At 38.0% G+C, this 20,835-nt stretch overlaps 2 protein-coding genes across 2 annotated transcripts; both read right to left on the bottom strand.

Annotated features, from left to right (window-relative positions):
* Positions 1-13,490: 13,490 nt before the first annotated feature.
* Positions 13,491-13,883, bottom strand: LOC138909009 (uncharacterized). The gene has a single exon (XM_070199979.1). The coding sequence runs from the start codon at positions 13,881-13,883 to the stop codon at positions 13,491-13,493; it is 393 nt and encodes a 130-aa protein (XP_070056080.1).
* A 2,027-nt stretch (positions 13,884-15,910) lies between these two features.
* LOC104104231 (small ribosomal subunit protein eS8) lies at positions 15,911-18,472 on the bottom strand. The gene is made up of 4 exons (XM_009612252.4): positions 18,326-18,472; positions 18,088-18,160; positions 16,262-16,771; positions 15,911-16,168 (listed from the first exon to the last, which is right to left on the bottom strand). The coding sequence occupies exons 1-4, from the start codon at positions 18,327-18,329 to the stop codon at positions 16,081-16,083; spliced, it is 675 nt and encodes a 224-aa protein (XP_009610547.1). The 5' UTR covers positions 18,330-18,472; the 3' UTR covers positions 15,911-16,080.
* Positions 18,473-20,835: the final 2,363 nt, after the last annotated feature.

Below are 20,835 nucleotides of genomic sequence, written 5' to 3'. Positions count from 1 at the left end.
GAAAAGCACACATTCATAAAGGACGAGGTAACCAAACTTCTCAAGATAGGGTCCATTCGGGAAGTAAAATACCCCGAATGGTTAGCCAATGTGGTTGTTGTACCTAAAAAAGGAAACAAACTTAGAATGTGTGTGGACTATAAGGATTTGAACAAAGCATTCCCCAAAGATTCCTTTCCACTGCCCAACATCGATCGTATGATCGATGCCACGGCTGGCCACGAGATTCTCACCTTTCTCGACGCATATTCCGGGTATAATCAAATTCAGATGAACCTGGACGACCGGGAAAAGACTTCATTTGTGACCCGATATAGAACATATTGTTATAATGTAATGCCCTTCGGGCTAAAAAATGCAGAAGCTACTTATCAACGCCTAGTAAATAGAATGTTCGAAGAACAAATAGGTAAAACGATGGAAGTCTATATTGATGACATGCTAGTTAAGTCCCTGCGCGCAGAGGACCATTTGGCCCATTTGCAGGAAACGTTCAAGATTCTGAGAAAATTCAACATGAAGCTCAATCCCGAAAAATGTGCTTTCGGGGTCAGTTCGGGCAAGTTCCTCGGCTTCATGGTCTCAAATCGGGGAATTGAGATCAACCCCGACAAAATCAAGGCCATCGAAGACATCACCATCGTGGACAGTGTGAAAGCTGTACAAAGGTTAACGGGAAGAATTGCAGCCTTAGGCCGGTTCATTTCAAGATCATCGGATCGAAGTCAAAAAATTTTCTCCCTACACAAAAAGAAGAACGACTTCGCCTGGACACCAGAATGCCAACAAGCGTTACAGGAATTGAAACGATACCTCTCGAGCCCGCCACTGCTTCATACTCCGAAAGCGGACGAGCAGCTCTACATGTACTTGGCAGTATCGGAAGCCGCCGTAAGCAGCGTCCTAGTTCGAGAAGAGCAAGGTACGCAATTTCCCATTTATTACGTAAGTCGGACCTTAGGAGAAGCGGAAACTAGGTATCCGCACTTAGAAAAATTGGCACTTGCCCTGGTAAGCGCATCTAGAAAGTTAAGGCCGTATTTCCAATGTCACCCCATAAGCGTATTAACCACCTGCCCACTCCGAAATATTTTACATAAGCCCGAACTATCAGGCCGATTGGCCAAATGGGCCATCAAACTCAGTGGGTACGATATCGAATATCAACCACGCACGGCCATCAAGTTTCAAATTTTGGCAGACTTCGTGGTCGACTTCACGCCAACCCTCATACTCGAAGTCGAAAGGGAACTCCTTTTGAAATCAAGTATATCGTCTGGGGTATGGATCCTTTTTACGGACGGTGCTTCGAATATAAAGGGGTCCGGGTTAGGAATAGTTTTAAAACCCCCCACGGGTAACATTATTAGGCAAGCTATTAAAACTATCAGGTTAACTAACAACGAGGCCGAGTATGAAGCCATGATTGCAGGTCTCGAACTAGCCAGAAACTTGGGAGCAGAAGTCATTGAGGCGCACTGTGACTCTTTGTTGGTGGTGAGTCAAGTAAACAAAACCTTCAAAGTCCGAGAAGGTAGGATGCAAAGGTATTTGGACAAACTGCTTATCACCTTACACCATTTCAAACAATGGACCCTACGGCATGTTCCACGAGAACGGAATAATGAGGCCGATGCTCTCGCAAATTTGGGATCGTCGGTCGAGGTAGGTGATTTGAGCTCGGGGACTGTCGTCCAACTTTCAAGATCGGTAATCAAAGATGGGCACGCCGAAATAAATTCTACTAGCTTAACCTGGGATTGGATAAACAAGTATATTGAATACTTAAAAACGGAAAGCTCCCTTCAGACCCTAAAGATTCCAGGGCCCTACGGACTAAAGCTGCTCGATTTACGTTGGTTGCGGACGGAACACTATGTCGAAGAACATTCGATGGACCGATAGCAGTATGCATGGGTCCGGGAGATACCAATTACATCCTCCGAGAAGTACACGAGGGCACTTGTGGCAATCACTCCGGTGCCGACACATTAGTCCAAAAAGTGATCAGAGCGGGGTATTATTGGATCGATATGGGCAAAGATGCGAAAGAATTTATTCGTAAATGTGATAAATGTCATAGGCTTGCGCCAATGATCCATCAAGCCGGGGAGCAACTTCACTCGGTCCTATCCCCGTGGCCATTCATGAAATGGGGGATGGACATCGTCGGCCCTCTACCGTCAACCCCAGGTAAAGCCAAATTTATTTTATTTATGACTGACTATTTTTCTAAGTGGGTTGAAGCACAGGCGTTCGAGAAAATAAGAGAGAAAGAAGTCATAGACTTTATTTGGGATCATATCATATGCCGATTCGGGATACCCGCCGAAATAGTATGGGACAATGGGAAGCAATTCGTTGGCAGCAAAATCACAAAATTCCTCGAAGATCACAAAATAAGAAGGATATTATCAACACCATACCACCCCAGTGGGAACGGTCAAGCCGAATCAACGAACAAGACTATTCTTCAAAACCTGAAGAATAGATTGAATGACGCGAAGGGAAAATGGAGAGAAATCCTGCCCGAAGTCCTTTGGACATACCGAACAACGTCAAAATCCAGTACGGGGGTGACCCCATTCTCCTTAGTATATGGTTCCGAAGCATTGATACCAGTCGAAGTCGGTGAACCTAGTCCCAGATTTCAATTCATGACGGACGAATCAAATAACGAGGCTATGAACACCAGCCTTGAATTATCGAACGAAGGACGAGAAGCTACCCGCATCTGATTGGCCGCCCAAAAGCAACGAATCGAAAGGTACTATAATCGAAGAACTAAACTCCGCCATTTCAAGCCCTGGAGCTTAGTGTTAAGAAAAGTCACCATCAATACTCGGAATCCAAACGAAGGAAAATTAGGACCAAATTGGGAAGGACCATACCAGGTGCTCGAGAACGTTGGAAAAGGATCATACAGGCTCGGCATCATAAACGGCAAACAGCTATCAAGCAGTTGGAATGTATCACATCTAAAACGGTACTACCGCTAAGGCACGACCTTTCCATATTCATCTAACTAACCCATGCAGAAGTCCGAACAAGAGCTGAAGAAGATCTTTCGATCAAGAGCACGCGTTGCACTCTTTTTCCCTTAGACCGGTTTTCTCCCAAATGGGTTGTTCGGCAAGGTTTTTAGTGAGGCAATCATCGATCGTGCTGCACTTTCAACAATATCCAAGGCCTCTTTCCGACAGACCTCGAATACCGGGGGAGTATCAGGGCCCTCAAATACATCGAGTTTAGATGCAAGATAGTCATCTCACAACAAGGTTCCAACAGGAAAAATTGTAAGAGCCAAATGGTCAAAATGAACCATGCTCATATAGATCGGCCCAAACATAAACAGATGTGCAATGACTTGAGATTTATTGTGGAACCAGAATTAAGATTCACTTGACTATTAAGCCTATGGGCTACTGTTATTCCGAGTTCGAGCAAAGCACTCACTCTACCATTTAAGCCTACGGGCTACTTAAATTTCGAGTTCGAAACATTCACTCGACTATTAAGCCTACGGGCTACTATTATTCCGAGTTCGAACAGAGCACTCACTCTATAATGCCTACGAGCTACTTACATTTCGAGTTCGAAACATTCACTCGACTATTAAGCCTACGGGCTACTGTTATTCCGAGTTCGAGCAAAGCACTCACTCTACCATTTAAGCATACGGGCTACTTAAATTTCGAGTTCGAAACATTCACTCGACTATTAAGCCTACGGGCTACTATTATTCCGAGTTCGAGAAAAGCACTCACTCTACCATTTAAGCCTACGGGCTACTTAAATTTCGAGTTCGAAATATTCACTCGACTATTAAGCCTATGGGCTACTATTATTTCGAGTTCGAAACATTCACTCGACTATTAAGCCTACGGGCTACTGTTATTCTGAGTTCGAGCAAAGCACTCACTCTACCATTTAAGCCTACGGGCTACTTAAATTTCGAGTTCGAAAAATTCACTCGACTATTAAGCCTACGGGCTACTTACATTCCAAGTTCGAAATAATCACTCGAATATTAAGCTTACGGGATACCTTTATCTCAAGTTCGAGCAAGCACGCACTCGACCATTACGCCTACGGGCTACAATATTTCAAGTTCCAAACATTCACTCGACGGCTAATAAGCTACTTTTTACATCTACGGATTATGTTCCTTCAAAGTTTGAATCATCGACTCAACAAGCAAACCCAGGGGCTACAAATCTGATCGATCAGAGAGACTACAAGGTCAACATTCGATTAAAAGTCTTCACAGAACAAAAACAAGTCGACCTGATTATACATATATATATACGAAAAATGCCTATATATGAAAATTGCCTACGAGATTAATGTACAAACATGAAGAATTCAAAACTAAGCTTCTTGGTCGAGCTCTTCCCCGTCCTCGGATCCGCTTTCGCTACCATCATCATCAGAAGCCAAGGCTTCAACTTTCGCTTCGAGCTGTTTTGCCTTTTTCAACTCTTCGGTAAGGTCCAAACCTCGAGCGTGTATCTCCTCGAGGGTCTCCCTCCGATACCTACACTTAGCAAGTTCGGCAATCCAATGAGCTCGAGTACGGCAATTTTCGCTGCTGCCCGGGCCTCCATCTGAGCAGCCTCAGCATCAGCCCGATATACAGCAATGGACTTATCCGCCAAGACTTTCGATGCCTCAACCTCCGCCTTAGCCTCAGCAAGTCGTGTTTCAAGCTCCTCAATCTTCTTAGCTTGAACCGACCCCTTTTGCTTGACACTTCGAAGTTGAACGTCGGCCGATAATAATTTTGTTAAGATGGTCTCTTTTTCCGCTGCCAGGTGGTCGAGGGTCTCCTTCCACCAATTGTACTCAGCTCGGATTTGATCGACTTCTTCTCGAAGTAACCCAATCTTTTCGATCTTCTGCTGCAACTGAGACAACGAAGGGTTAACTCCCACGGTTGAGTCAGACCCATACTTTAACAGAACGAGGCTCACCTGCTTATCGAGCTCGACCCCTTCTTCACGGACCTTAGCCAAATCCGCTTGGAGGTCCTTTATAGCCTCGTCCTTTTGGCTGCAAAGAAGCCGCAGGGCATCTCTCTCACCTGAGACCTTCCAGAGCTCGGCCTCACACTGGCTAAGATCGACTCGAAACCTACTAATGGCCTGCACAGTAAAAAATACGAGTCAAGTATGGAAAAGAACAAATAAACGAAGTATGGAAGAATCATTACCCGAGTAATGAAACGTTGAGCCTCCTCTAATAAAAGAGAAGCGTCACCGATATCGGAACCATCGTCGACTCCAGTAAAACAATCCCTGAAAGGATCCCCTGCACCAGAGCCTGCGCCGATATCGGGAGTCTTCAATTCTCGAGCTTCCTTCAGTGCCTCCTCAGAAAAAGATAGAAGAGAAGGCGAATCACCCATTGTCATAGCCCCGAGTAAATCGCTCGGAGTACTCCGGTCGAGATTCTGGTCTTCGGAAACAACCCCGACAGGCACAGCCGCTATCGGCTCGGGAGCTCTGGCAACCTCGATGGCCTCCATAGACCGGACTATCAAAGCTGAGGAGCTATTTTCTTCTTCTTCTTTTCTCAGTCGTTGGACCGAGTCAATCAAAAGGGCAATTGTTTTTCTCTTCACCCTACGAGTTTTGGGCTTGGGGTCCTCTAAACCGAGAGGAAGCTTTTTGCTTCTTATCTTCCCCCTGTTTAGGGACCTGGGACTTGTTTCCTTCTTCGCCGCTCGAAGGCCTCAAAGCGGCATCCCTGGTTACACCTGCACAAGAGGAAATCGGTAATGAATAGAACACAAAGAATACTTCGAAGGAAACAAGAAGCAAACCTTACCATGTTTCTTAGCCTCCCATCTGCCTTTTGCCAAATCACGCCAAGCGCGCTCGGCGTAAGAGGAGGTCAAGGCCAGCTTCCGAACCCAGTCCTCGAGGTCGGGCACCGCTTGTGGCATCCAAGGGGAAGTTGAACATTAGGGAAAGACATCAGAAAAAATCGGAAAAGCACCTGAAAAGTGAACAAAAATCACTTACGGTCAAAATTCCATTCTTCAGGGAACTGCATCTTCTCCTCCGGAATGAGATCACGGGTCCTCACTCGGATATAACGACCCATCCAATCTCGATCTTTGTCTTCATCGATGCTCGACATCAATGCCTTCGATGCCCGACGATGAAGTCTGATTATCCCTCGAAAGATCTGAGGCCGATACAGTCGTATGAGGTGGTTCAGAGAAAAATCCAACCCCCCGGCTTTGATAGAGAAGAAGCGCAATAAGATCACTATACGCCATAAAGAGGGATGGATTTGGCCAAGGGTGACTTGATACCTTTTGCAGAAATCAATAATCACCGGGTCGACAGATCCCAGTGTGAAGGGATAAGTGTAAACACTTAAAAAACCCTCCACGTAACTGGTAACATCCTCATCAGAAGACAGAATTTGCAACACGACCTCGGAACCCCAGTTGCAGTCTTTTCGGACGACCTCGAGGTGATCCTCCGTTATAGAGCATGTATACATCGATACGTGTTCGTATCAACCCGGAACGGAGGAAGGGTTCTCCACCTTAAAATCAGTTTTCAAAATGCACGGGCCAGGAACATAGTCATGAACTGACGGCTCCGCTGGCGCCTTATCATCAGACGGCCGTGAGGAAGAGGCTTTTTCCTTCTGAGGTACGGTTTTGGAAGTTTTCGCCATTGATATGAAAGGAAAGAGTGCAAAGGAAGAAATAGACAGCACCAAAATTCTGGTATGGACGGCCCCGTAACAGCGAAGTAGAGAGGATAAATAGGAAAGTCTAGAAGAAGAGAAGGCGGAAAAATGGTAAAAGTTGTGTGGAAAAACTATTTATAGACTAAGGCCTGACGGTTCGGTATCAGCGATGGCCGACCACCATCTGACACACATTAAATGCCTCGGTAAAACCGAGCCGATGGGATAGCTATCACATACATCGAGATCGGGTTCGATAGAAACATCGGCATAAATTTGATCGAGCCGCAGGGAAATCATATTGTTCCTCACCACATCCTTTTCGAGAAACGAGAGGACTATCTGTGTACGGTCAAAACTGATTCTCAGTCATAAAGACCGGTCGAGACAATGAGGTTTCAATCTAAGGGTATTCACATGGCGAGCTCGGACGAATTCCGAAGTAGAGACGTCGAGCTTCGAGCTATAAGACCAATCAACAGCAAAACACGATATCATTATCGAGCCCGCGTCCGAATCGGACTACGGGGTAACTCCGATCGACACAGGCCCCGAATATCGATGCTCCAAGGCAGAACCGAGCTCGAACTAAGACTGGGGATTTGATCTAGCACCAAGCTCGAGTCTGTGCCAAGCTCGCAGACAAGAGCCATTACAGCCGCACCAAGGGAGAGAATCTTGGCTAGAATCAAGGGAGAGACAAACTATCATGGGTTCTCCACTATATGTATTATTTTATGTTGTTATAGATAAAGTAGTGACCCTCTACTATAAAAAAGGAGATAGACTGCAATAGAGAGAGGTCTCCAAGATACATTAAGATTTCATTGTGCTTGTTCTTCTAATATTTTTCAGTGTTCCCGTCTATCATTTCCCATTTCATAGCAAAAAATACCTATATTGTCATTTTGTATCAAAGAAATTTGCATACCCTTAGAACCATATCTAAATTTAATGTTATTCGATTTTTCGGGTAAACAGTCATATTCATAAGAAAGTTGCTTGGTGACCAAGTAACTAGTCTTGGTGGCCAAGTAACAAATCTTGGTGACCAAGTAAAAAATCTTAGTGACCAATTAACTAGACTAGTTTATGACTAACTAACTTGCTCTCAAGTAATTTCATAATACATGGATATTCATTCTTAATATTATTTATAATGCTCCCCCTTGAATGTCTATTAGTAGATAATGTGACTCGTTAAAACCTTACTAGGAAAACTGTAGTGGAAAAAAAATTTAGCGAAGGAAAAAGAGTACACATATTTTATAATACGACTTTTGGTTGCCTCGTTAAAACCTTGCAAGGAAAACTCAATGGGCGAAAATCTTGTAAGGGAAAAAGAGTACAACACTTATTAATTCCCCCTGACGAGAGCATTAATTCATATCTTTGAGCCTTCGCATCCCAATATTGTACACTAGCTTCTTAAAGGTTGACGTTAGTAGAGATTTGGTGAACAAATCAGCCATATTATTACTTGAACGAATCTGTTGCCTATTGATATCACCATTATTTTGAAGATCATGTGTGAAAAATAACTTTAGTGAAATGTGCTTTGCCCTATCTCTTTTTATGAATCCTTCCTTCAATTAGGCTATGCATGCTACATTATATTCATACAAAAATCATGGGTATTTTTCCACTTTAAATCATATTTTTCTCGAATAAGATGTATTATAGACCTCAACCACACACATTCTCGACTTGCTTCATGAATAGCAATTATTTCAGCATGATTAGATAAAGTACCCATGATTGATTGCTTAGTCGATCGCCAAGATATGGCAGTGCCTCCACATGTAAACACATAGTGTTTGAGATCGAGCCTTGTGTGGGTCAGATAAATATTCAGCATCGGCATAACCAACAAGATCGGGACTGCAATAATTGCCATAAAATAAACTCATATCGGTAGTCCCTTTTAAATACCGCAATATGTGTTTGATTCTATTTTAATATCTCCTTGTAGGAACAGAGCTATATTTTTCTAAGATATTAATTGAAAAAGTTATGTCAAGACTTGTAGTATTAGCAAGATACATTAGTGAACCAACTGCACTAAGATATGGTACTTCAGGACGAAGAAGCTCTTCATTCTTTTCTTGAGGTCGGAACGGATCCTTATTCACATCAAGTGATCGAACAACCATCGGAGTACTTAATGGATGTGCTCCATCCATGTAAAATCGTTTAATTACCTTTTCTATGTAGGCAGATTGATGAACAAAAAATTCGCTCGCCAAATGTTCAATTTGCAAACCGAGACATAATTTTATATTTCCGAGATCTTTCATCTCGAATTTCTTCTTTAAATAATCAATTGCCTTTAGGATATCTGTAGAAGATCCAATAAGGTTTGTGTCATCAACATATATGGCAAGTACACAATAAACTCTGATGATTTTTTTTATAAAAGCACATGGACAAATGGCATTATTTATATAACATTTCTTTAATAAATACTCAATAAGGCGGTTATACCACATTCTTCTTGATTGCTTTAGACCATACAAAGATCTTTACAATTTGATTTAAAATATTTCTCGGGACTTTGAATTATGTACGTCGGGTATTTTAAATTCTTCGAGAATTTTTATGTATATTTCATTATTAAGTGAGCCATAAAGGTAGGGTGTAATCACATCCATTAAATACATGTTAAGCTTTTCATGGACAGCAAAACTAATGAGATAACTAAACGTATTGCATCCATAACAAGTGAATATGTCTCTTCATAATCAACACCGGGCCTTTGTGAAAATCCTTGTACAACAAGGCGTGCCTTATATATTTGTACCTCATTTTTCTCATTCCTCTTATGTACAAAGACCCATTTATAGCCAACCGACTTAACACCATTAGGTGTTTGGACTACAGGCCCAAAAACTTCACGTTTCACAATGAAATTCCACTCTGATTGAATTGCTTCTTACTATTTTGGCTAATCACGTCTTTGTCGATATTCTCCAACATATTAAGATTCAAGATCCTCATTATCTTTTATAATGCTAGATGCAACATTATATGCAAAGACATAATCCACCACTATATCTAATCGATTCAAATTCGTCTCAATATCGATTGGATTTATTGATAGTTCCTTAGTTTCTTGAGTCACGGGCTCAGTGATTTCCTCATAAATCTCAGGATCGGTTATATCATGGATTTCTTTATGAGACTCTTTCGTAGTGTCATATTGATCATTTGTTTTTATTTTTCTTGGATTTCGATTCTTAGAACCCAATGGTCTGCCACGCATTAGGCGTGCTTTTGACTCATTAGCTATAACACTAAAAGATTTTCCAATAGGGACATCAATCCGGATTAGAATATTTTCTGCAGGGATATGTGATTTTATTATCCTTTTCAATTCCTAAATGCATCTGGCATTTGATTTGCTTTTTTCTGTAAATCAATAATTTTTTGCACTTCTTTTTTTACAAATAGAGGCACGTGGATCAAGATGAGACAATGATGAATTTTTTCACAAAATTTTCCGTTTGGTTTCATCATTTTCTCCACCTAATTTTGAAAAAACTGTCTCGTCGAACCGACAATCTGCAAATCGAGCAGTGAACAAATCTCCCGTTAATGTTTCGAGGTAGCAAATAATAGAGGAATATTCAAACTCAACATATATGCCTAACCTTCTTTGGGGACCCATCTTGGTGCGATATTGTTGTACTACAGGGCACAGGTACATATACTACACATCAAAAATTCTTAAATAGGACATATTAGGTTCATGACCCAAAACTAATTGCAACGGAAAATATTTATGATAATTTGTCGGTCTGAGATGAACTAGCATTGCTGCATGCAAAATGGCGTGCCCAAACACAAGTGGGCAACCTCGTTTTCATTAGCAGTCTTGCTATTAATTGCAGGCGTTTAATCAAAGACTCTATAAGGCCATTTTGAGTGTGAACATGAGTTACATGATGTTCCACTTTTATCCCAATTGATAAGCAATAATCATTAAATGCTTGAGATGAAACTCAACAGCATTATCAAGTCGAATAGACTTAATTGGATTATCAGGAACTGTTCCCGTAATTAAATTATTTATGCCATTAATTTTGCAAATGCCAGATTGCGAGATGACAATAGGCACACATGAGACCATCTAGAAGATGCATCTATTAAGGCCATAAAATATCTAAACGACCCATTAGGTGAGTGAATAGGTCCACAAATATTCCCTTGTATACATTCCAAAAACGCAGGGGGCTCAATCTCAATCTTTGTTGGTGATAGTTTAATAATTAACTTGTCTTGATAATAATAAGTGCAAGAAAATTTATTATTTAAAAGAATCTTTAAATTTTTTAATGGATTCCCATTTGATTTTTCTATAATTCGTCTCATCATAATTGATCCAGGATATCCCAATCGATCATGCCAAAGTACAAAAATATTGAAATCAGCAATCTTTTGGTTTACGATAGAATGTGCCTCAATTACACTCATTCTTGTCCAATACATGCCACAAGACAAAGATAGGAACTTCTCAATAACCCTTTTATGGCCAGAAACATTCTTGGTAACGATGAGATATTCAAGGTTATTCTCATCTATTATCTCAATATGATATCCATTTTGGCGGATATCTTTAAAACTCAACAAGTTTCTCCTGAACTTGGAGAAGAATATTGCATTATCTATGATAAATATTGTTCCCCTAGGGGCAGAGTTATAGGAGCTCTTCGTGAATCTTCAATTAAATTGCTACTACCAAAATTGTAGTAACATCTGCCTTACACATACTTAAATGATAGAAATATTTCTTCTCTTTGAATATTGTATGTGTCGTACATGAATCAATTAAATAAATATTTTTACAATTAAACTTTGATACAAGTTTACTTTGTGATATATCCATATTTGCTTCCTATGGTTTGACATACAAAAAGAAATATACGAATAAATATTAGTATTTTCAGAAAAAAAATGAAAAGAAAACAAAGTTAAACCAATGATTCAATAATGACCTTTAATGCAATTTCGAGCAAACTATGATTATGATACAGCAACAACAACTCAATCCAGTAAAATTTTACTAGTGAGGTTTGGAGAGGGTCGAGTTTAGGCAGACCTTACCCCTACCCCGAAAGGATAGAGAGGCTATTTTTGGGAGACCCTCGGCTCAACAGAAGAGACAATAATATCATAAAAAAATAAAAGAATAGATCTGTAACAACAAAAGAAACCAAAAAAATAATAACAGTGTCGTAAGAGACAGTAAATAAGTGGAAGGGCAACAACACAATACTATGCAAAACAAAACAAAAAAAAATAATGTGAACACAGCATAAACCGCTAGCAGTCCTTAGACAAAACTCTATCAGATTAATCGGTACAAAGAGGGAAAAATGTTCGACTACCTCCTAGCCTACAGCCCTAATGATCGACCTCCACACGTTCCTATCAAGAGTTATGTCCTCAAAAATCTGAAGTCGCGCCATGTCCTGCCTGATCACCTCGCCCCAATACTTCTTCGGCTGCCCTCTACCTCTTCTCGTACCTGCCAAAATCAACCGCTCACACCTCCTAACCAGGACATCTAGGCTTCTCCTCCGCACGTGCGCGAACCATCTAAGTCTCACTTTTCGCATCTGATTATGATACAAACAATTCGATTTATTTTTCGGAGTACTCGTTCTATCTATTACAAACGGTTATACATAATTATTCTTTTAGTGACTCAAAAACAATCAATGAAGAAGTTGAACTCAACTATAAAACATTTCCTAACTTTCATATGAATCATGATGTACAGCTTAAAACGGTCCACTATCCTTTTCTAGAAATTTTAAACATATACATATATATTAGCTTAAGGTATAAATTAAGTAAAGATTTAAGACATTAAACTCTATAAGTAATAGAAAGTTGGTTAGGAGAATTCCAGAAAATTCCAAAATGAGAAAAGTGGCTTTTGGGCAGTTGGTTTAGCTGAGAAAAGTGGGTGTACAATTGAACTCTTAACAACTAACTCTCGAATAGACAACCCTCTAGTGTCACGCTTTTGGTTGTCTCTTCGTTCAGTTGTTTCAATTTGAATTTCAAATGTTGAAACGTTTATTAAAACGAATACTAGAATTATATTTAACCAAAACGAACTAACATTATTTCATAAAATAAATAATACAATTTGATATTAATGATTACCACTCATGTAAAGAACTGTGATTACATGATGTTTATTCACTAGCTATTATGAATAGGCAAAAATAAAAATCAAACTACTCAATTATCTTTAATCACGGATCCATCACCGATCAAGTGGTCTATTTTTTCATCAGGGTGCTTAAAGAAGTCTGTCATATTCAAGTGGGTGATGTCAAATTCATTGTCAGAGACAAAATTAGCTTCAGGGCCTTTATTCTTTAGAGATGCTTGATAAAGGTCAACCAAATATCTTGGTGTACGACAAATATTTGCCCAATGCCCTTTTTCACCGCAACGATAGCATTTACTTTCTGAACCCTTTGCCTTTGACTTCTCATCTTTCCATTTCTACTTTTGGTGGTTATTTTCTTTGGGGGGTGATTAACACCAGGAAAATTTTTTTCTTGGCCACAGTCACGACCACGAACAGGGCCACGACCTTTTCCATGCTTAGCATAATGGGAATACATCTCATTCACTTCGGGCAATGGTGTAGACCCAGTGGATCGATTATCGTGATTTCTCATGAGTAATTCATTGTTTTGTTCAGCCACAAGGAAAAGAGAAATCAACTCAGAGTACTTCTTGAAATCTTTCTCTCGATACTACTGTTGTAGGACCATATTGGAGGTGAACGTTTTTTCAAGCATATCATAGCCAGTGATATTATCTCCACAAAACTTCAATTTAGAAGTAATTCTGAACATCACTGAATTGTATTCAGAAACAGACTTAAAGTCTTGGAGCCTCAGATTAGCCCAATCATATCGTGTTTGTGGAAGTGTGACCAACTTTAGGTTGTCATATCTTTCATTTAAGCCATTCCACAAAACAAGTGGATCTTTGACTGTGAGATGTTCTATTTTCAACCATTCATCAAGGTGATGGTGCAAGAAAATCAAGGCCTTAACACAGTCTTGGGTAGATGCTTTATTTTTATCTTTAATGGCGTCTCCGAGACCCATTGCATCTAAATGGATTTCAGCATCCATACCCATGATATATAGTTCTTGCCCGAATTTTTAAGTGCAATAAACTTTCGTTTTATAATATCAGTCATAGTTAAAAGAGGAGAAAAATTATACCTTAGTCTTCTCAAATAGCTTCTTGAGCCGGTAGAGTCTCGTGCTGATAACATGTTATGGAATAATATGAAATAAAATAAATCAGAGGAATTTAGAGAGAGATAATACTAGATTTTTTCTTGATATTTTTTACAAATGAGTAGAGGAGTGTCCTATTTATAAGAAAGTTGCTTGGTGGCCAAGTAATAAATCTTGGCAACCAAATAACCAATCTTAGTGATCAAGTAACTAGACTAGTTTATTGTTAACTAACTTGCTCCCAAGTAATTTTATAATACATAGACATTCACTCTTAATATTATTTTTAACAAGTCACAATTTTGTCGAGTGAGGCAAGATATTTTTAGTCAAGGTTGTTATTATTATCATTTATGAACAAATTCGAAATTTGAAATTTGTCACACAGGAACCGTGGCTATACATGAGGTGTTAGAAATAATTATCCAATTTTTCCACGCCATAAACCGTGCTAATGATTCTTTTTTTAATTTATTATATTCCAGTTAGCCTCACTTTAACCTTGGCTAAAATGTACTCCCTCCGGTCCACTTTTATTGATTTTTAATCTTTTTTTGTGGTTCACAATATTTTAATTTACTTAAATATCAAGAAGGAATTAACTTCTTATTTTCAAATTTGCTCTGTAAAGAGTCTTGGAGTATCTGTTATGTTTCCAATGAACAAATTAAAGAAATAATAAAGGTTAACATGATCATTTTCATTGTTAATTAATGTTAAATGATGAACTTTTTAATATGTGAAAAAACCAAAAAAAATCAATTAAAGTGAATCGGAGGGAGTACATATTTTCTTAGAAACAATTACCGGCATTTCCTTGATACACATACATAATTAAGAGACATCTACTACTCCTTCTTTAGTTGTTATGTTTCTTTTTTATACGCCCCTTAAGAAGCTATTTGTAAGAAGAGTTCTTTGATTATTATACCCTTATTTACTCTTCGCATTTAAATTTTTTAAACTATCTAATAAATATTTTTATTTTCAAGAACAATTAATACTAAGAATGAGATGAGAAAAAATTAATTAATTATATCTTGATTTTTTAAAAGGGCAAGCATTGTGGACCAATTATTTTTAGTAACCGCAATAAGGAGTAATAATGAGATTCCAAAAACAAACCATTTGCTACTAATACTGATCGAAGTCTCATAACTATAATCAATCATTACTGACAAAAGGAAAAGTTTTCCGACATTAAATATTCATAAAAACTTCCATAGTTGCTAGCATACTGAAAATGCAAAATGTTAGAGAAACATAATCGCAGAGCAAGAATATACTATGCACACAACACGAAAGAGAATCTTAGTTGAGAGTAGATGAGTAGATCACTCACTATCAAATTTAGCTGCAATTGAACTTTTGTTGCTGTTCCTTTATCTCTTCATATCCAGTTAGTTTTCTCTTCCAAACATGTTTCTGTAGGTCTTCAACACGTAGTTGCGACGTATTATTATTAGAGCAACCAAAATTCATATGACTAGTTGAATTCCAAAAACAGCGGCGGAGGCCAACACTACTACCTAAATCACGCACAGGACCTGAATGCTTAGAATTACCTTTATTTATGCTTCCCCCAAAATTAGTACCGCCTCCCTTTAACTTCCCTCAAATTAGCACACCCTTCCATTGTCCCTTAATTCAATATCTAGATGTCTTTGTCCCGTTATTCAACATCTTAGATGCTAAGAATAGCGAGTGATCCTCTTGTTAGCGCATGATTTCTTTCTTATTCCGCTGTCATCCTGCCCATTTTCTGCTCTCCCTTTACCCATTTTGGTGCTAAATCACATAGTGCTCACACTAGATCTTAAGCAGTCAATTAATTAGCAGAGCAGGAATCAATGTATCAGACAAAACTGGCTGTGAATATCATTCTCTTAAATCAAACAACTTTCAAGATAAACTGGAACCGGTGATGGAAAGCTGATAATGATTAACAAGGTCTTAAGACATCATACTAAACTCTGGTAGAGTACAAGATAAAATATAAAAGGTACTGCATACAAAATCACATATCCCCAAAATTGGAATTACAGCAAAAGAGAAGAAAATGAAACTAGTCTGAAAATTCTGGTCGCAACAGTTAAGCAGCACCACCAGCTCCAGCCTTGCCTTTCTTCTTCTGTAGTTTCTTCATGTAGAACTCAAGCTCTTTTCCCTCCAAAATGTACCTATGGAATTTTCAGTTAAAACACATCAGCAAATCAAAAATACTGAAACTATTTTCATGACATGGGAAGGAATGTACTGAGCTTAAAGCTTACCCATCTGCTCTGCCACATTGACCAGGGCGGGAAGAGATACAGGCCAACAGCCTACCACCGCCAAATTGCTCTTCAATATGAGGATCAAGTTTACGATCCTTCTGGCGCGTCTCAATCTTCCTGAGAACATGGTTGCTCTTCTTAGTTTCCTCTGCAGCGGCAGCAGCACCTTCTCCTTCCTCAGTAGTTTCCTTCTTAGCAGGCCCCTTCTTCTTCCTACCAATGTCAACACCATAATGCTGGAGGTACCATTGTTTAAAGGGTGCAGCATCAACTTGAACAATAGCACTCTTGACCAGAGTTTGTGTGCGAACAAGTTCATTGTTTGAGGCATTGTAGACCACATCAAGGATACGAGTCTTGCGTGTGACTGCCTCACTACCCCATGAGTAATTTCCTGTATCCAATCTTAGTGCCCTCCACTTCACATTGCCACCACGCACACGAATTCGTCGGACTGTCTTGTTAGCCGAGATCTTAGTATTAGCAGGCTGGCGGCCAAGTTCATACCTTCAATAAATTGAAATCATCAGAATTCAAAGTCAGGAATGCAGCCAAAAAACAATGATTTACATTATAGTTTCTCTTATCATATTGTAATGATAAAAGATCGGTCTAACACATTGTTCTGCAGGTAAAGGGGAAGATGACTTTACTAACTATCATTTTTAGCTAAGGACTATGTGCTCATATTTTGCCGTGTTGGTTTACTCAATTGCGTTATATTTCAAACTAAATGGCTAGAACTGATTTACTTCCATTCCACTAGATCAAATCAATTGAAACATCCTGGAATAAATCTTTTAATATTGTAGTAGTTAGATTTGTAGTCTCTGGGAACTAATTATAGTTGATCATATAATAAAGATTCACAAAATGTTAATCATTCTGTTACAAATATCTAAGGTGATTAAATCCTGTCCACTTATAAATAAGATGGTTTAGCTTTTCTTTTCCAGATGCATAAATATCTCACATATAAATAAAATCAGTAAATCTTTTTGAAAACTGATCTTTTACCAGAACAGAGAAACAGACACAGATTTATCATGCAACAGCTCCTTCATGAATAGTAGAACACAGGATTCCCAGATTGGAAAACCATGAAGAAATCACTTTCCCTTTTTTCAAGGCCCCTAACCTATCCCTGGTTCGGCTCTCCAGTGAAAAGATTTGAGATACCTTCTACCCTACTAAGCTTTGTAGAAAGCATAATCGTGGATCACGACAAGGTTACTAACAATTTTGAAAAGAACTGCTTCAGCTATAATTACTCTGAATCATATTTCCGAATTCCTTCTCGTTATAGGCTACTTGTCTCCAAAGAAATATACTTGTCAGTTTGAAGGTGGACATTTGAAAGGGATACCCTAATTCTAGGCCTCGTACAATGACATTCACTGGGCTGCTTATACTTCTATCAATTCATACTCAAGCCAAATCATGCCATGAACATACACTTACTAGCTAAAACATATTCTACCCTATAAACTAAAACTGAAAAAAAAGATGGATCAATCGAGGTATGCACAAGCTGGTCCAGTCACCAGTCATAAGAAACAAATCTGATTTTCCAATCACAGCAACTACTAAAAGCTAAATCAGAAGTTCCTTTAACCATAACGCTAAATTAACAGTTTTTAGAGCCCAAAAGGCTACAAGTTTTATAACAGAATCGAGCATCATCATCCCATTTCAGTGGTAAAAGGGAAATGCTCAGTACAATAAGAAGATAGAGACAGACACATATCACCAGATATAGTAGAAATGATTACAGCAAAGACAACAGGCAAAAGGGTGTATCCTAATGAAAGACGAAAGCTTACTTTCGCTTCTTCCTCCAAGCTTTTTTCTTGCCACCAGTGGCACGCCTCTTGTGCATAGAATCTCGTGAGATACCTTACATCCGTAAAAAAGAACATGATATGTAATTAATAAACTCTCTTTTTTTCCATATAATTACACAAGAGAACATAAAATGAATCTGCAGAAATGGATTGTTAAAGGGAAACGGAAAGAGAAGAAAGAAGAAGAGAGAGGAAATGGAGAAGTTGAGAAGCATACCCATGGTTGCTGAGAGCTTAGCCGCGAAGAGGCAGACTACACCACTTCTCTTTCACTTTGTAGGTAAACAAACAAGAAGACCTCCAAAACCCTACTTTTAGAACTTCTGCTGCCTCCCAATTCTGGGCCTAATTCATGTTTGGGCTTGGCTTTGCGTTTCTCATTTGTGGGCTTATACTAATAGCCGGTTTGGCCAAGCTTCTAAATTCAAACTTAGTTTGAAAAGTGTTTTTTTAATTCTTTTGGTGATAATCAACTTGTATTTGACTAATCAATTTGAAAAATACTTTTGAGCAGTAATAATCTTTGGCTAAGCTTTATAAAATTATTTCTAAGTCTATTTTTCTCAAAAGTGCTTTTCAAAAAAATACTTTTAGGAATAAGCTATTTTTTTTTTTTTGCTTCTCAAAAACCGATTTTACTTTTACTCAAAAAAAAATTTATTCTAAAAGCTTGGCCAAATATCTTAACTTTAGAAAAAAATACTTTTAGCTAAAAAAAAGTACTTTCGGCTAAAAAACATTTGCCAAACAGGCTATAAAACCCTACTATCAATTCAATTGCTACCTCTTTATCCTGGGCCTTATTGAAGCTTAGGCTTGCTAAGTTGATACTCCCTCTGTTTTAATTTAAATTATACATTTTTCTTATTAGTCTGTTCTAAAAAAATAACGCATTTTTATATTTAAAAATAAATTAACTTTGAACTTTTCATTTTACTCACTTTACCCTTAATGAGAAGCTTTTATAGCCACACAAATATTATGGCTCCACAAAACTTTTACTCCCTAAGTTTTTAAGACCACATGTTTCAAAGGTCTTTTTTCTTTTTTAAACTTTGTGCCAAGTCAAACTACCACATCTCAATTCAAACAGAGGGTGTAGTTAGTAGGAGTGACGAAATTGGTCCAAACCCGTCGAATCGGTCCAATGTTTTCACGATTTATGCATATAAGAATTCTTTGATGGGCTTTGTTGTTTGGGAATAAATCTAGGAATTTTTATATTCCTATACACTATTTGAAACTTTATTACCCTCCCTACTCAAGTTTCAATTTAATTACATCCTATATACAATTTATCAATTATATACACTTTAGGAATTAAATGCGTATCCCTTTATAGTAGGAATTAATTATTTCTCATCCTTATTCTCTCTCCCTCTTGCGCTCTCTCTCCGTCCCTCTCTCTCCTGCGCTCTCTCTCTCTCTCTCTCTCTCTCTCTCTCTCTCTCTCTCTCTCTCTCTCTCTCTCTATCTCTCAATCCTTAATTCCAGTAATGTAGAGCTGAAGGTGTTGCACAATTGGTGTTCAAACTCCAGTAATGTTGCACAATTGGTGTTCAAATTGAAATTGTCAATCAATATATTTTGAAGGTGTTTGACCGAGGAAAAGACCAGAACAATACATCATCTTTGGATTTAGAATCAAAGTTATACATATTCTTTCACATGAAGGACTAATAGTACATTTACTTTAACAAAGTGATGCACTTTTAGTCATAACACTGAAAAAAATCCCAAAAACATACATTATCTTCGGCTTTAGATTCAAAGTCATACATATTCTTCCACTTGAAACACTAATAGTCCATTTACTTTAACAATATGGTGCACTTTTAGTCATAACACTAAACACATTTTAATTTTTAACAGAAATCTAAGATCTGACAAAATATATGTTCCCTTTATCTGGATAGCAAATAGTAAATATACATATAATTTATTTACTATTTATCTATTTACTATACGTAAAATATACATTTTACTAAGAAATGTTAAACACCGTTAATTTTTATTTGCAATGATTTTTATCTAGATAACCTCAAATGTTATCTAGAGTTTTTTATTATATACATAATATTTACTATACGTTGACATAAAATAAATATACGTAAAATCACTGCTGAGAGAAAAATAAATTTTATTAGTAATATAAATATACATAATATATATTTATTAGATTTTTTTATTTTATGGGAGTCAGCGTATAGTAAACATAATATTTATTTTTATTTTATGTATATATAATAAAAAATCTATATAACATTTGAAGTTATCTAAATAAAAATCATTGCAAATAAAAATTAACGGTGTTTAACATTTCTTAGTAAAATGTATATTTTACGTATAGTAAATAGAGGTATGTTGGCTAAACCCCATTCTTCTTAGAATCAAATCCCATGGTGTTCATGTAATTGGAGTAAGTCCTTGATCATTATTGAATTGCCTATTCCTAATGTGGTTGTGTTGAAGGATGTTTGTTCAATGTTTATTCTAAATGTTTCATCATATCATCTTGCCATTTGAGAATATGTTCAAAATTTGGAATATGTGTTAGGAATGTTAAGACTTCATGTCAAGATCGAAATAAAAGTTGTTATATCAAATTGTATAAAAAGCCTCTGTGTGCCTAAGATTCCCAAATTGCTCATATATGAATCTAATGTCTTGAATGGGAAGCCTTATTGTTGTGGATAATGATAATTATGTTTGAATGTGAAAAAAAAA

Source organism: Nicotiana tomentosiformis, chromosome 1 (assembly GCF_000390325.3).
Source record: "Nicotiana tomentosiformis chromosome 1, ASM39032v3, whole genome shotgun sequence".
Taxonomy (NCBI): Eukaryota; Viridiplantae; Streptophyta; class Magnoliopsida; order Solanales; family Solanaceae; genus Nicotiana; species Nicotiana tomentosiformis.
The sequence above is the reverse complement of the archived record's forward strand: the minus strand, read 5'-3'. Positions and strand labels throughout refer to the sequence as shown.

Coding starts and splice junctions, on each gene's coding strand:
- LOC138909009 (XM_070199979.1), bottom strand. CDS start 13,883: ATGGGTATGGATGCTGAAATCCATTTAGATGCAATGGGTCTCGGAGAC.
- LOC104104231 (XM_009612252.4), bottom strand. Junction 16,772..18,087: donor GCTTGGAGGAAGAAGCGAAA/GTAAGCTTTCGT, acceptor AATTTATTGAAG/GTATGAACTTGGCCGCCAGC. Junction 16,169..16,261: donor CAATGTGGCAGAGCAGATGG/GTAAGCTTTAAG, acceptor AAAATTCCATAG/GTACATTTTGGAGGGAAAAG.